Source organism: Suncus etruscus, chromosome 17 (assembly GCF_024139225.1).
Source record: "Suncus etruscus isolate mSunEtr1 chromosome 17, mSunEtr1.pri.cur, whole genome shotgun sequence".
NCBI lineage: Eukaryota > Metazoa > Chordata > Mammalia > Eulipotyphla > Soricidae > Suncus > Suncus etruscus.
This window is the reverse complement of record NC_064864.1, coordinates 15,426,956-15,442,677: the sequence shown is the minus strand read 5'-3', so window position 1 is coordinate 15,442,677 and position 15,722 is coordinate 15,426,956. Positions and strand designations below refer to the sequence as shown.

Genomic DNA, 15,722 nt, shown 5'->3' with positions numbered 1-15,722 from the left:
GCTGAAAGGAGGTAAAGTGATAACAATATTGCAAAACAGTCTCTAAAAGGAAAGGAGAGAGAAAAAAAGAGAAAGAGAGAGGGAGAGAGAGAAAGGGAGAGAGAGAAAGAGAGAGAGATATGACTGGAATAGATACAGACAGGGAAGGAGGCAGGAGAGGCAGGGCAGTAAGGAAACCAGGAACACTGATGAGAAATATCCACTACTGAAGTGTTGGGTGTTGTACATTTTATGACTAATACTCGAGCATGAACAACTTTGTTACTGTGTCTCATGGTGATTCAATGAAAAACTATTAAAATGAAAATGTGTGGGACCGGAGAGATAGCATGGAGGTAAAGCATTTGCCTTGCATGCAGAAAGATGGTGGTTCGAATCCTGGCATCCCATATGGTCCCCCGAGCCAGCCAAGAGCTATTTCTGAGCGTAGAGCCAGGAGTAACCCCTGAGTGCTGCTGGGTGTGGCCCCCAAAAACAAAAACAAACAAAAAATGAAAATGTACTTATTTGAAAATATACTTGTATGTGTACTCTTGAATAATATGAACATAACATTTGTTTGTCTAATTTTTTAATCATATAAAAGTGTAACTAAAAATTGGGTGTTGGAACCAACTCTTTTCCTGACCTTATAATTCTAGGTCCTTGATACTTTTCAAATTCATCCAGGTTCCTGAGTATAATTTGCTCTATAAGAGTTTATTCATCTCCCTGAATAATTATGAGTTTGCTAATATCTCTTTCTAATTCCTCTTAAACTTTGTTTACATTTTGGGACCAAATTAACTATGCTCAGGATCTATGCCTGGCTCCCTGCTCAGTGGAACTTGAGGAAAACCATTGGTTCTGGGGATCAGATTTAGATTTTCTGCAGGCAAAACATGTACTCTAGCTCATTGCAAGTAATCTCAACTTATTTGCCTTTCTTGTTTCTTTCTTGTTCATTTATCCATCTTCTGTTTTTTCTCTATGAATCCACCTAACTTTTCTGGGGCCTGTTCTTTAGTACGCAATTAGACTACTACTACCATACACTTTCTGAAGTAAACCTCTATCTTTTAACCTTTGTGTTTACATGGGATCCTCTCCTAACTCTGCAATAAGGACCATCTATTCTTTCCTTTACATTTTACTGCTATCTCTTGTCTCACTCAGCACCTTAGTCTTCCTGAACTCTACATTTGTACCACATCTGTCTGTGCTCAGGGTCACTGTTAGTCTTGTTGGGGTCTCAGAGATCAGCCTTCTGCCCTGGGAATCCCATTTGCAAAGCATTTCACCACTTTTCTGAGCTAGATCCCTGGTTCCCCTTTACTTCATATATGTGGATGTTACCCATCTTCCTAGGGAGCTTTTCTAGTTGGTTGATTGTTGATTCAGATTATTAACAGATCTCTAGGCATCCTTCATGCTGGTGCAAGATCTAGGAAACCTCTTCTGGGTGCAATGTAAACCTTGTCTTATTAAAATTTGAAATCCTGGGGAGGTTTTAGCAATAATTAAAGAATGTAGAAAAGTAACTATTTCCTAAGGATACATTATTTAGCTATTAGTAATGTGTATGTAAGTGCTTATGCATATTAATTAAGTACCTACCCTGGTTTTTCTTTGCCTACTTTCTTTTTTCTCCAGGACACACTCAGAGCAAGTATATTTATTCTGTGGGTGCTTCAGACATTTGTGCATAAGTCCCTTCAAAATTATGTTTACTTTTTTGAACTCAGGACTTTACACATGAAAGGCATGTGCTCTACCAATGACCTATATATATCTCCATCTTTCAAAGATAATGTTTGTCAGAGCATAAAATTTGGGCCTATAGGGGAAACCACTTATATAAACTATGATGATAAAACATTTAAAATTGTGATGAGATAACATTAAAAATAAGACCTAGATGCTGGTTAAGCAATTATCACAATTTCAAAATAGTGATGAATGTAAATTATGTTTAATATATCTCTAGCAAATGTAAGATGCTATAAAAAAGCCATGGTTACTTTTGGTAACAAGCCACTACCGTGGTTTGTTGTCTACCCTTATAATAGAAAGCAGGCTAAATTTCAGTCACAGGGTAGTAAAAATAAAGATGTGATTTCCCACCTCTCATAAATCCCATGTGTTTTTTCCTCAAACTTTGGGGCCTCTAGATAGATGTTGGATGTCCCAGTTCAGACTACTACAGCAAGTATTTTAGACAGAATTGCTTAAGCACAACAAACTTTATTTTACCCAAAACCAAGATCATCCCTAGTTTCTTTGTATGCTTGTTTACAACTTGAATTTACTCCAAAACAGAGATTGTCTTACTTGTAAACTTTGAAGAGTTTACTGCCTTACCCAGAAGTGGTCCCTGTACTCAATAAAAACATCTGTTCTCTGGGACCAGAGAGATAGCATAGTTGTAGTAGAGCATTTACCTTGCATTCGGCAGACCCAGGATGGACCCCTGGTCTCCCATATGGTCCCCTAAGCCTGCCAGAAGTGATTTTTGAGCACAGAGCCAGGAGTAACCCCTGAACGTCACTAGGTGTGACTCAAAAACAGAAACCAAAATAAATAAAAAATAAAAACCAGAAATTCTGGCTGGCAGCTGGCTCTCCATACTAGGTAGAAGACTACCAGACTACAAATGTCTCACACTCAGCTTGGTGTGGATTATTTCATGTGTAACGCTGATTCAGACTTATTCACCTGGGTTTGGAGATACAGAGCATGGGGTGATTTTACACTGGTTATATCTTCACAAGACCCTTTATTGGTACATGCCTACAGACATTAGGGATCTATCTTCTATAGTTCTCTAATATAATTACCTTCTGTGATTTTCAAGTATTTGATCTTTACCACAGATATTCTAACAAAAAATACTTTTGGACTTGCCTAATTGGAGTGTCTTATGTCACTGAGTTGACCATTGAATCCACCTGGAATTGGGAAGTCTCTTCTTCTTTTGAGGAGAACCCAACATCAAAGGGTTCTGTCTTCTCTTTGACCAGCATGAAAGGAGGCTCATTAGTACTGATTCAATAAATCTTTTATAACAAAATCTCTTTAAAACTCCAGATAAAATATTTGGAGAGTTTCTATCCTAGGTTGGTAAACACATGAAATAACCAGAGATGATCTCATCTGAAGAGATATAGAAGCTATTTGTTCTTTATACCTTGCCTTGTCAATTTCTTGCCTTGAATTTTTCTTAAGCATATCATTTTAAATAAGTCAGTCACATAGAACATGTCTTTTTTCTGAGTGCAGTGAAATGCTGTAGCAAATGACTCAAACCCAGGAAAAGAATTTTAGAGAACTTTTGATAGTGGAGTCATCAAAAGCATAGATGCCTGGACTTGAAATTGGTATCTCAAGTGCTGAAGTTGAGCAGCTCAGGAGTGATTTGCCATCTGTGGAAACTGTTAAACTCTCAGAAATGTATTTTTAAGTTTAGCTATGAGCTACCTGCGTGGTGCCCTCAGGATTGCATTAGTGTGGGGATTACACATACTCCTATCCTGGATTTAGCACCAGAACCTTTATTTGTGTTTTGATTTTGGGTTTCATTGTATTCAGGGCTTGCTCATGTATCTGCACACAGGGTTCACTTCTGATGAATCAGGGGGACCCTATGGAGTGTCAGGAATTGAAGCCCTATTGGCTGCACTTAAGGCAAGTGTCCCACTAACTTTACTATCACTCTAACCCTGTACCAGAACCTAACTTCCAAGGATCCCATTGGCAGATAGGCATTGGAACTTGAACTTTTGAATTTGGAAGTGACACAGACATACTATTCATAATAACAAGCAATGAGCCCTGGCAAAGTTGATAATTTTCAGCAAAGCCTTTAGCTTCTTCTCAGGTCCTTTTCAAGAAATTCTGAAGTCTCTATGTTAACTGCCAGTTTTGACTCTCATACCACTACTCATTATTATACTTTTTCCTTTTTTTTCTTTCTTTTTTTCTTTTTATTTTAGGCCAGGATTTGGACCAGTATTTTCTATAGAGGGCCAGATACTAAGTGTTTTATTATTTACTACATACATGGTATCTGGTAAAACTCCTCGGGGTAATAAGTGAATAAGTGAGCAAAGCTTGAGCCAATAAAAACTCTGAAACACTAGATTTTGTTTCATATTTTCCTGTATCACAACAATTTCTTTTGAAATGTTTTAACTTTTTTTTTAAAGATCCGTTCTTAACTAGTGGACAGTATACAGAAAACTGCCAATCATCAGGGTTGGCATAAGTGCCAACTTCTTTAGTGCATAATAATTTTTTTACCCATTTTTTTCTTGGCTTCTGGGTTACAGTTTAACTGTACTCACATGAAGTGGAAGCCTCATGCCCCAATCCCAAGGGATTGGGAAATGGGTGTGCAGATCTGACAGCAAACTCTGACACAGGAAATAATATACACCAAGTTAAAGGAGATGGAACAGATCTAGGAAAATTTCAACACAAGCTTTCTGCTCCTAGCACTAAGGCCGGCAAAAAGAATAGACCAGTTGTGGAAAACAGAAACCACAAGCAGCTTCTCTCTGGGACCCCTAGCCTTTATTAGAAACTGAAAGACCACTCCCTAGCATGGTGACCAGGAATAGTAAGGAACCAATCCAAAAGGTGCTTCAATTGAAAAATGCTTCCAGGGCCCGGAGAGATAGCACAGCAGCGTTTGCCTTGCAAGCAGCCGATCCAGGACCAAAGGTGGTTGGTTTGAATCCCGGTGTCCCATATGGTCCCCCGTGCCTGCCAGGAGCTATTTCTGAGCAGACAGCCAGGAGTAACCCCTGAGCACTGCCGGGTGTGGCCCAAAAACCAAAAAAAAAAAAAAAAAAAGAAAAATGCTTCCAGTCCCATGAATGACAAGCTCCGAGCAAAGACAAATTATCCTGAATAGAATGAAAATCTGCTTATTCCAACACTCACAAACAGCTCCTATCTCTACATGTGGAGGCCATTCCTGGCAGTGATTAGGGGACATGCAGTGGCAGGGATCTAGCCTGGGCATTCTTCATGTGTAACATGTGATCCGATCCAGTTGGTTAAGTATCTGTGGCCTGATGTCACAATTTTTTTTAAAAAATGTGAACTATATGTTTGTGTCCTATGCCTTAGAGGTGACACTTCTGTTGGCCATGTTGAACTTTTTTTAAAATTAATATCTTTATTTAAACACCTGGATTACAAACATGATTGTGGTTGGGTTTCAGTCATGTAAAGACATGTTAAACTTTTGTTTTTATTACCTGCACATGATTTGGTAAAATCTTGCCAAATATGAATCCTATTGCAGATGATTTTCCCCAGCAGTATCACAAAGATGAAAGTCACACTTGTGGTCACTTTAGAAGTTTTGCTGTTGCATCATGTTAATCTTCATATTCAAAAAGTTCACAAATAGTTACCTTTAAGTTCTGGGGCCAGCACAAGTTGTGCTCTGTGGTTATTCCTGTGTTGGTGCTCAGGTGTCATTCCAGAATTGCTAGAAGGAGGAGAGATGAGCTATGTGGGGCCAAGATTGAAACCAGGTCTCACAAATGCAGAACATGCATCAGTTAGCACTTGGGCTAGCTGATTTCCTAGCAATAAGGAAATCACTATTTCCTTATCCATGCTTCAAGATACTTATTTTCAAGCATTGGGACACACCCAATGCTATTTATAATTTACTCCTGGCTCTGTGCTCAGGTTTCACGCCTGGCAGGGCTCTGGGGATCATAAGGAATGCCAGTGATCAAACTCAGGTAGACTGCATTCGAGGCATGCACTCTTGCTGCTCTGGACCCTTTTAAAATATTATAACTTAGGTTCCCATGTTTACAGTAGTGTTAATATTTATAGTTTTTCTATACAGTTGTCACACCTCACCAATAATGTGCCTAATAATTTCCACTGATGTCTCTATGCTACTTAAGGTATTCTTAATATACAGTGTACTTGGAGATCTCAGCAATAGCAATTTATTTTCCTACTGAGTTTTGGCCTTAACCTAAAATAAAAATTTATTCCTGAAATATTTGAGATAAATATTTGAACAGAAAAAGAACATTTCCTTCCAACACACCTTCTACCACTCAAACTTAAAACTTCAACCACAAGACCTGGAATTGGGTTATTATCAGTTTAACATGCTCTCTCTGGCTTTAGGAGTCCATTTTTGTTTTGGAGCCACACTTGCTTATATTCAGGGATTACTCCTGGATCAAGATTAAAAAATGTTCTTAAAGAAAGCCATCATAGTGAAAAAAACATTGATTATTTTTATGTTTATTCTCTGAAGAGATTATTAATACAATACAATACAAAGATCAAGGTAATAAAAGGTAAAAGGTAAATCAAGATGATTTTTTTTTTTTTGCTTTTTGGGCCACACCCAGCAGTGCTCAGGGGTTACCCTGGCTCTGCACTCAGAAATAGCTCCTGACTCAGGGGACCAATGGGATACCAAGAATCAATCTCAGGTCCATCCTGGGTCAGCTGCATGCAAGGCAAATGCCCTCCCACTGTGCTACTACTCTAGCTCCAAGATTTATTATGATTATTTTTTGAATGAGCTCTTTAAATTATGGTAGAAGAAGATAAACTTCAGGCTGGGCTGTTGAGAAAGCAAAATGCTAATCACCAGCCTAAAGTAATCACATTTGGGGTATCAAGGCAAGGTGATTATTAGTCATGCTTGTCTTTGGTAAAATGCTGACTTGACTTCTCTGTGTACAAGCTAAATTTGTCAAAGGATGTAGGCAATTTGCCCAAGGTCATGGACACATTTACAGTACCAGCAAGCCAGTTTCATTATCATGCAAAATACCTGAAGCTCAGCTTTAGAGCTATTTCAATCACCCATATGAATAGGAATTAGAAGGCAAAATGAAAACATACTATGCAAACTGGGAAGAAGAAGTTAGGGAGAATACTCAGCAGTGCTCAAGGTCTCCTCGTTAAGATCTCAGGGCTCAGTGGTCACTCAGGGGTGGTTGACCCATGAGTCACTCATGCTCTTGGAGACCATTTGGTGTCTGGGATCTGACCAAGACTTCATGCCTGCAAAATTGTCATCAGTCCAACTTGTTGCCTCTGGTTTTAGTAGTCCATTTTTGTTTTGGGGCCACACCTGGTTATAAACAGGGGTCAGTGCTGGAAGGACTTGGGGGACCATATGAATGCCAGGGATCAAACCTGAGTTAACTGCATGCAAAACAAGTTTTCTGCACACTGTGCTATATAGTTCCAGACCCTCTAGGAGTTCATTAATTTTTTAAATTATTATTTAACTTTGTTGGTTGATTGGTTATTGGCCACACCCAGCAGCATTCAGAGGTCACTCCTGGCTTTGCACTCGGAAATCACCTCTGGCAGGCTGGGGGACCATACAGGATACAGGAAGTTGAACCAGGTCCCTCCCAGGTTGGCCACATGCAAGTCAAATGCCCTACGACTGTGCTATCTCTCTGACCCCTGATTTCATTATTTTTTCAGCACATGGAATATAATACCTGAAATCCAACTTAGGAATTTATATTACATTAGAGTCTACCTAGACCTAAGTTTTGTTGGTAGATAAGTTTCATTCATGTAGTTCACATAATTTAACAAATATATATGTTTAGTAAATAAAAAATTTCTTGAGTCTATGAAGGTTATAGAAAATAAGATCAGGATTATTCTCTAAGGAATCTGCAAATTTTATTTTGGGAGACATGACATAGCCCAGATAATTAACATTATTGATGACAAGTGCTGAGTGCCAGTGAATGACAGAAAAAAAAAAAGAACTTCATAAAGCAAAGAGGTTAGTTTGTTTTTGTTTTTCCCAGCAGTTCTCAGGGCTTCAGGGACCATATGGAGTGACATGGATTGAACTGGGATCAGCCAAATGTTTTCCCACTATACTAACTTTCTGGACTTAAGAAACTGTTCCTTAGCAGGGCCTGGGAAAAAACCACCCCCCATACATACATACATACATACATATTGCCCAAGAATTTTTATAGAGGATTGTAATTTGGCATCATGGGCATTGTTCTTCTGTTATTTGAGTGTCTCTAAATTCAATTCTTGCCTACTCCTGGATTAATTATTTTTTGCAGTCACTCTTACACCTCAGTTTTGGAGCCTATAATAGAAATTTTGTTCGTTTGTTTTGTTTTCTGGGGGGGCACACCCTGCAGTGCTCAAAGGTTACTTCTGGCTCTATGCTTAAAAATTGTTCTTCGCAGGCTTGGTGACCACATGGGATGCTGGAGATCAAACCTGGGTCCATCCTGGGTCTGCTACATGCAAGGCAAACACCCTACCACTATGTTATCACTCCAGACTCTAGAATCTTATTTTTTGCTTGGAGTATGTATTCTGCAGGGCAAAACCTTAAGAAGTGTGTTTCAACTTCTGATCATTTCTTTAAAGTGCATTCAAATATTATATATAAAGGACAGAGAATATAGCTCAGTGATAAAATACACACCTTGTACTGAGCTCCTAGATGCAACTCCCAAATACTACTATCAAAATTAAAAGCATGGGCTGAAGAAATAGCACAGCGGTAGAGTGGCTGTCTTCCATGCAAAAGGACTGTGGTTCGTATTCCAGCATCCCATATGGTATGCCGAGTCTTCAGGGGGCAATTTCTGAGTGTAGAGCCAGGAGTAGCCCCTGAGCGCTGCTTGGCGTGACCCCAAAAACAAAAATAAATAAAATAAAATAAAAGCATGTGTAATAATGATATAGGTATTTTTGTTGCCAAAATACTTTAAATAACAAAATTGGCAGTCCTTTAGCAGGAAATATATCTATACTGCACTGAATTTGGCAGTGTTAAGAAAAAGGAAAACAAAAATTTTTGAACCAGTATTTAAATTTATTTTGAGGGCTTGAGGAAATGACAGAAAGGATGAAGGTTCTTCCTTTGAAGATGAGAATATTGGGTTTAGTTCTTAGCACAAGTCATTTCCCAAGCAAGCACTGCAAGAAGAAACTTTCCTAAATTAGGAGCAGTCCCTGAGCACTGCCAGATGTGGCAACAACCAGAAAACCATTTTAAAGTACCCATGATAAGTCCCTTTCGTTTTGTCTTTTAACACATTGAAGTCATTCTGTACTACCCAGTGGACCAGTGGCTCACACCTGGTTGTGGCTTAACTAGCACCAATGACAGCACTTTCATCCAGATGTTAATTGTAAAATTATCCCACACACCATATCTCCAACCCCAGGTGAACGAGTCTGAATTAGGGTTGTGCATGAAATAATTCAAACCAGGGTGAGACATGTATAGTATGGCAGTCTTCTATCTCCACCAAGTTGCCTGCCAGAAATGCCATTTTTATTGACTACAGAGACCACCCTTGGGTGGGGCAATAAGGACAGTAAGAGGACAGACAGCTCAAGCTATCCTGAGCCGGTTCTCATCCAGGTTTACAAGTAAGGCAATATCTGTTTTGGGGGTAAATCCAAGTAGTAAAGAAACATACAAAGGAACTGGGAATGATCTTTGTTTTAGGTAAAATTAGGTGCAACCTAACAACTAATAATATTTAATATATTTCTATTGATCAGATTCATCCTGATCTGGCTTCCTAGGACTTGCATTACCTTATAGCAGGAATCTCAGCCTTTTCTTTCTGCCTCCCTCTTTGGACCCCCACAGCCTAAGTTCACTCACTCCTTGCTGGGCACCTGTAAATGCAATTTACCTATCTAATGAACTTCTGTCCATCACTGTCCTGACTCATATCTTGCCCAGTCTCACTTCTATACTCATAAAACTCTTTCTTGAATTTCAAAGTTCGGGGGGTCATTCCATCCAGTTTTATGGTTTATCTCAAGTAAACAGGTGTTCTGGAAAGTTGCCTGGGTTCACAGACTTGAGCTGTACTTTGTCTTTGATAAATTGTCCTTTCTAAAGAACATATGGAATGGAGTCCTCACATACCACCTGTCCTTGCTGCTTTTGCATTTCTACTTCACTGAGCATCTTTATTCTCCTGTAAAGAGCTGGCCATGGGAAAATCATGTTCCAATTTCTTCTCTTCAAACAATTTTGCAAGGGATAATTCAAAGATGGATTTACTGTAATACACAATACTTTTCTTTTTTTACCCCTTGTGAACCATGCCCAACCCTGGAAGACACATGATCTAATTATTCTGAACTTTTCCTTCTTCCTCACCTCCATATATCTGGAACTTGTTAAGGGGTACTTTCTTTCTTCCATCTTTTTTATAGTTTGCTCATTAAACTCTACACTGGCCTCTAAAGTGCCCATTTATGCCTTTTCTACATCTAAATCATACTTCTTAATTCACATGATAATGGATATTTTCTACTGTCAAAATTTGCAAATGCAAATGGAATAGAAATACTATTTTCAGTACATGCCTTAGTTATTAAGATTTTGAATGCTCTCTTTAACATTTAGTTTACCTTGATAGGTTATGTTACAATGCAATGCATTTTTTAAATTTTTTTCTTAGTCATGTGAATGATGAAATTCTGTGGCATTCACTTTCAAAACCTAACTGTACATCACTTGTATAAAAACTTAAACTTTAATAAATATTTGATATAACTTCATGTGATAACTGGCTACAGGGCTCAGATCCCAATTGGTGAAGTGGGATCTGCGTATAAATAGTCATATAATTATTCTAGCGTCATTCTCTAATATTAAAGTTGCTCCTAAACCTATTATTGAATTTTTATCTTTGCTTCTTACTATTAAAATATGATCAGATGACAGCTGGAGCAATTACACAGTGGCTATAGCATTTGCCTTGCATGTAACTGACCTGAGTTTGATCACTAGCTCCCCATAAATCCCCTGAAATCTGCCAGGAGTAGTTCCTGAATGCAAAGTCAGGATGTGGCCTTTAAACAAACAAAAACTCATATGAGGGAATGGAAGAATAGTACAGTGAGGAACGTTCTTGCCTTGAGTGCACCAGACCCTGGTTCAAACCCTGGCATCCCACATAGCTAACCAAGCCCTCCAGGAATAATTACTTAGTTACTCCAGGAGTAACACCGAGCATTTCCAACTGTGGACCCCAAAATATATATGTGTGTATATATAGTCATATAAATCATTAATATCATTAAAAAAGGGGAGTATTATTGGTGTACCTTTTTATATTTGTGTGATTTACTTCATGTGTAATGATGAATTACTTTCATTAATGCAAGTAAATTACTTTCAATGTTTTACTTAGTCTTTCTCATCTCTTAGGCATAGTAATTTCTTGGAACTTCCTATTATATAATACAGGTATAGAAGGTCTAAGATAATTTCTGCCTATAGAAATACTTGCTATTGGGAGAGGGAATATAGTACAGCAAGTTGATTCGCCTTCATGAGGCCAACATGGATTGGATACCAGGTACCCTATATTGTCCCCCAAGCCTGCCAGGAGTAATTCCTGAGCACAGAAGCTAGAGTAACACCCAGCTCCACCATGTCTGTCCCAAAACATAAATACTACCTTCCCCATCAAAAAATACTTGCTAATATAAAAAATATTTGATATCAGTTCACACCAATGAGCATGGTATTTATCAAATTCAGAAATGATAAGTGCTAGTGAGGATGTGGTAAAAAAGAATCCTTCAACCACTGTGTAGTGGGATTGTTACTTGGTTCAGCCTCTTTGGAAACTTAAAAAAAAATTAAGCATAGAGCTTCCATATGACCCTGCATGTCACTCCTGGGCATGTACCCTAAGACCAAAAAGTGTCCGGAAAAATATATTTTATACATTGTAGTATTACTTAAAATTGGCCAAATCTGGAAACTGCTCAACAAGGGATAAAGAGTGATAAATCAACAGACAGGCAAACACATACTCGAAGCTGTGAAAAAAATAATACAAAAGGTAGCACTTTGCTATAAGTTGGCTACAAGTTGGCTAGATTTGGAGGGTATGATGCTAAATAAAGTGAGTCAGATTAACAAATACCTAATAATCACATTCATTTGTGGAGTATAAAGGAAAAAGAAACCAAAGATTTAGACACTGCCCACAATCTTGGAATATGGTCAACACAATTGTGTACTGAGGATACTCAGGGGATGGGGACATGGCCGAGGTGGTACTGTGTCGTCATGGGATATAGGTGGAAATCCGAAATCCTTGAACTCTGTGGTATTGGAGAACCAATTCAAGCATAGACTAGTGATATTGTATATCAATAAAAACTTGATATGGACATCATTTTCACCTCTCAAAACAAAATCAACTCTTTTGTAGGATATTGTCTGAAGTGGAATTCACTAATATTTCCCATTTGATTTCTTTTTCTAGCTCTGGTAAACGTGAAACTCTGGGCTATCGATCGACAATGCTTTCAAACAATAATGATGAGGACAGGACTCATCAAGCATACCGAGTATATGGAATTTTTGAAAAGGTAGGATGTTTTCTTTGCTCACTGAAAATGTGTTTTTTTACCAATCTCTTCTCTGAAATTGAGTGCAACAAAGAATGTTTTCCTTTATCTTTGTCTTAATAGCTTACAATTTTGTGGAAGTGCAAGGCTTTGAATTTGACTCATCATATTTCTAGTTCTAGTTTTCATGATATGTGGTTAAGGCAGCAGCATGGTTTCATTCAATATTCCGTCATAGAAAAGTACAGATACAAAATTAGAATTTTCTTAAAAATGTTATTGAATTCATCTCTAATAATTTATAGGCTAATATATTATGGTGCTTCTTCTAAAATAAAACACACTGTAAGGCTGAATCATCTCTTGATGAGGTTCCATATTAAAGGTCAGATGACTAAGATGGAAAAGTTCCAAGAAGAAGCTTATTATCTTTTAATTCTGACTTTAATCTCCCCAATTACTTTTATTTTATGTTTCACTTGTGGAATGAAAAGATTTTACTTTTCTTGATTTTATATTTTATAATGATTCAAAATATCATGAGACTTGAAATAAAAAGCCATTTTTATTTCTTCAGTATTTACTGATATTTGAAATGCAGTTTTTTCTTTATTTCCTTTTATTTATGTATTACAGTGCTAGGAATTAGACTAGGGTATGTCATATACAAGGCAACCACTGGGCTACATCCTCAGCATAATTTCCTTTTAAAGAAAATATATTTTGGGGGGGAGAGCAATACAGTAGGTAGGGCATTTATCTTGCATATGACCTACCTAGGCATGATTTCTGGCACCATATATAGTCCTCTGAGCCTGCCAGGAGTGATCCCTGTTTGAAGAGCCAACAGTAAACACCCAGTATGTCCTCATCCCTAAAAAAAAAGGAAATATATTTTGTCATCAAAAATGGCAATTTGGGGGCTGGAGATAATAGCACAGCAATAGGATGTTTGCCTTGTATGAAGTGGACCCAGGACTAACCTGAGCTTGATTCTCAGCATCCCATATGGTCTCCCAAGCCTGCCAGGAGCAATTTCTGAGCACAGAGCCAGGAGTAATCCCTGAGCACTGCCATGTGTGGCCCAAAAACTAAAAAAAAATTGGCAATTTGGATTACCATATTTTTATAAGTAGTTTTCTGTAGTTATCTTGAACAACCATCTTTGATAATTATGATCATTAATTCATGAGTTAAAGATTAATAGCAAGATAATTTGAGTATCTAGAATATAAAAATAAAAATTTAATTTATATTTCTATTTTTGTTGTCGAAAAATTTGATACTGAAGACTAAAAATGTTTTAGTAAAATTTGTAATAGTTGGGGCCGGTGAGGTGATGCTAGAGGTAAGGTGTCTGCCTTGCAAGTGCTAGCCAAGGAAGGACCTTGGTTCGATCCCCCGGCATCCCATATGGTTCCCTCAAGCCAGGGGCAATTTCTGAGTGCTTAGCCAGGAGTAACCCCTGAGCATCAAATGGGTGTGGCCCCCCAAAAAACAAAAAAAAATTGTTATAGTTATCTATTGTAGTTTTATTTTATCCTGGTGATTTGTATTTGTTTCTGCCTCATTGAATATACTTTTTAGTTTCATTTCCAAATACCTAAGTTTTGGGAGCCTATGTCGATGATTTTAACTTTTGTAGGTTCGTTTTTACAAAGAAATGAATGAGTGTTAATGCTATCTGATAACAATTTAAAAGTATTTTTTAAGAAATGGAGATGTTGCTGTGTATATGTAGTACTTTTGTTCACATATTCTTTTTTAATAATTTATTGAAACAATTGCAATTTACAAAATTCTTCATAGTTGGGCCCGGAGAGATAGCACAGCGGCGTTTGCCTTACAAGCAGCCGATCCAGGACCAAAGGTGGTTGGTTCAAATCCCGTGTACCATATGGTCTACCGTGCCTGCCAGGAGCTATTTCTGAGCAGACAGCCAGGAGGAGCCCCTGAGCACCTCCGGGTGTGGCCCAAACCCCCTCCCCCCCCAAAAAAAAATCCTTCATAGTTGAGTTTTAGACATACAATGAATCAGGGCCAACTCCACCAGTGTCTGCCGCCTTCCATCGATGTTGTCCAAGTACACCTTATACCATTTTTCCTGCCTTCCAGAATGCCAGTAAAACAGCCCTATTTTAAGTTTAGATGTGAAATTTTGGGTCTCTTGATTTCATTGTTAAATATTTAGTTCTGTCCTTTTTTAAAAATACCAATGCACCTGAGACCTCTTGGCCCCTAGCCCCCATGCTTTCTATTTGTGTTTCTCATTTCTACTCAGTTTCTTTTCTTCTCACTATACCCTAGGGACATGGGTGATCAAGACAACTCCCATTTAGACTATTACTTTTCTTCACTTAGTTATTTAAAATACCAAATATAAGTGCTATAATTCTGTGTTTATCCTTTTACTTCTGGTTACTTTATTTAACATAATACCTTCCTTTTCCATTCATGTTGCAGTGGATTGCATGATTTTATCATTCCTTATAGCTATGTAGGCTTGGAAATTTGCCAGTGTTTCTCTCCATATCCCCAACTGTAATCTTTACTTTCCCCATTGTTCTTTTTATTTGATGGGTTGGAATGGAATCTTTTTATTTGATGGGTTAAGAAAGTAATCTATTGAATTTATTATATAAGAGGTGGCTAGATGCATATCTGCTTTAAATTCTATTTTCTTAAACACATAAGTTTATCTGAGTATGATAGATATATTGCCAAGTAATTCATTTGTTTGTTCAAGTGAGTTTTGTGTTGTATATTTCTAATAGAAAGAAGTTCTAGGTCCAATCTGCCTGGAGCTATATGATATAAATTGAAATGTCTTCATGAGGATGCTAGCACATATGTGTGGTTTGGGAAGAGGAAGGTTGATAGGAAGGACCAGAGAGTTTCTCTCTTGGTAGAAGAAATTGAAGATGGAGAGAAAGAGAGAGAGAGAGAGAGAGAGAGAGAGAGAGAGAGAGAGAGAGAGAGAGAGAGAGAGGAGAGAGGAGAGAGAGAGGAGAGAGAGAGAGAGAAAGAGAGAAGTTTAGGACTGTAGCTGAGATGTGGAAACAGGTTGGTTGAAGGAAAACGTTGGAGGTGCCATTGGCTGTGTCTGATAGGAAGGACCTAAAAGCCCCTCTATGCACAGACTAACCTGAGATGGGGTGATAGAGGAGGGAAGATCAAGATCAGACGTGGGACATGAAAGTAGCTTGGGGTTTGCTCACATATTCTTAAGGCTGCCTATATTTTTGTTATCTCTACTATTGGCAATTCAACTTCAAGTAATAAGTCAATTCTCCCAAGTCTCTCAGCTATTCCTGTTGATAAGTTTAGAGTTCAACTTGTTGAATAAA

At 38.0% G+C, this 15,722-nt stretch overlaps 1 protein-coding gene across 1 annotated transcript in view; it reads left to right on the top strand.

Moving 5' to 3' along the window:
* PRKG1 (protein kinase cGMP-dependent 1) overlaps nucleotides 1–15,722 on the top strand; it is a 1,196,983-nt gene that overhangs the window by 756,194 nt on the left and 425,067 nt on the right. Inside the window, exon 4 of the mRNA XM_049764671.1 lies at nucleotides 12,291–12,396. Within this exon, the coding sequence (XP_049620628.1) occupies nucleotides 12,291–12,396 (106 nt within the window). The remainder of the gene's footprint in view (nucleotides 1–12,290; nucleotides 12,397–15,722) is intronic.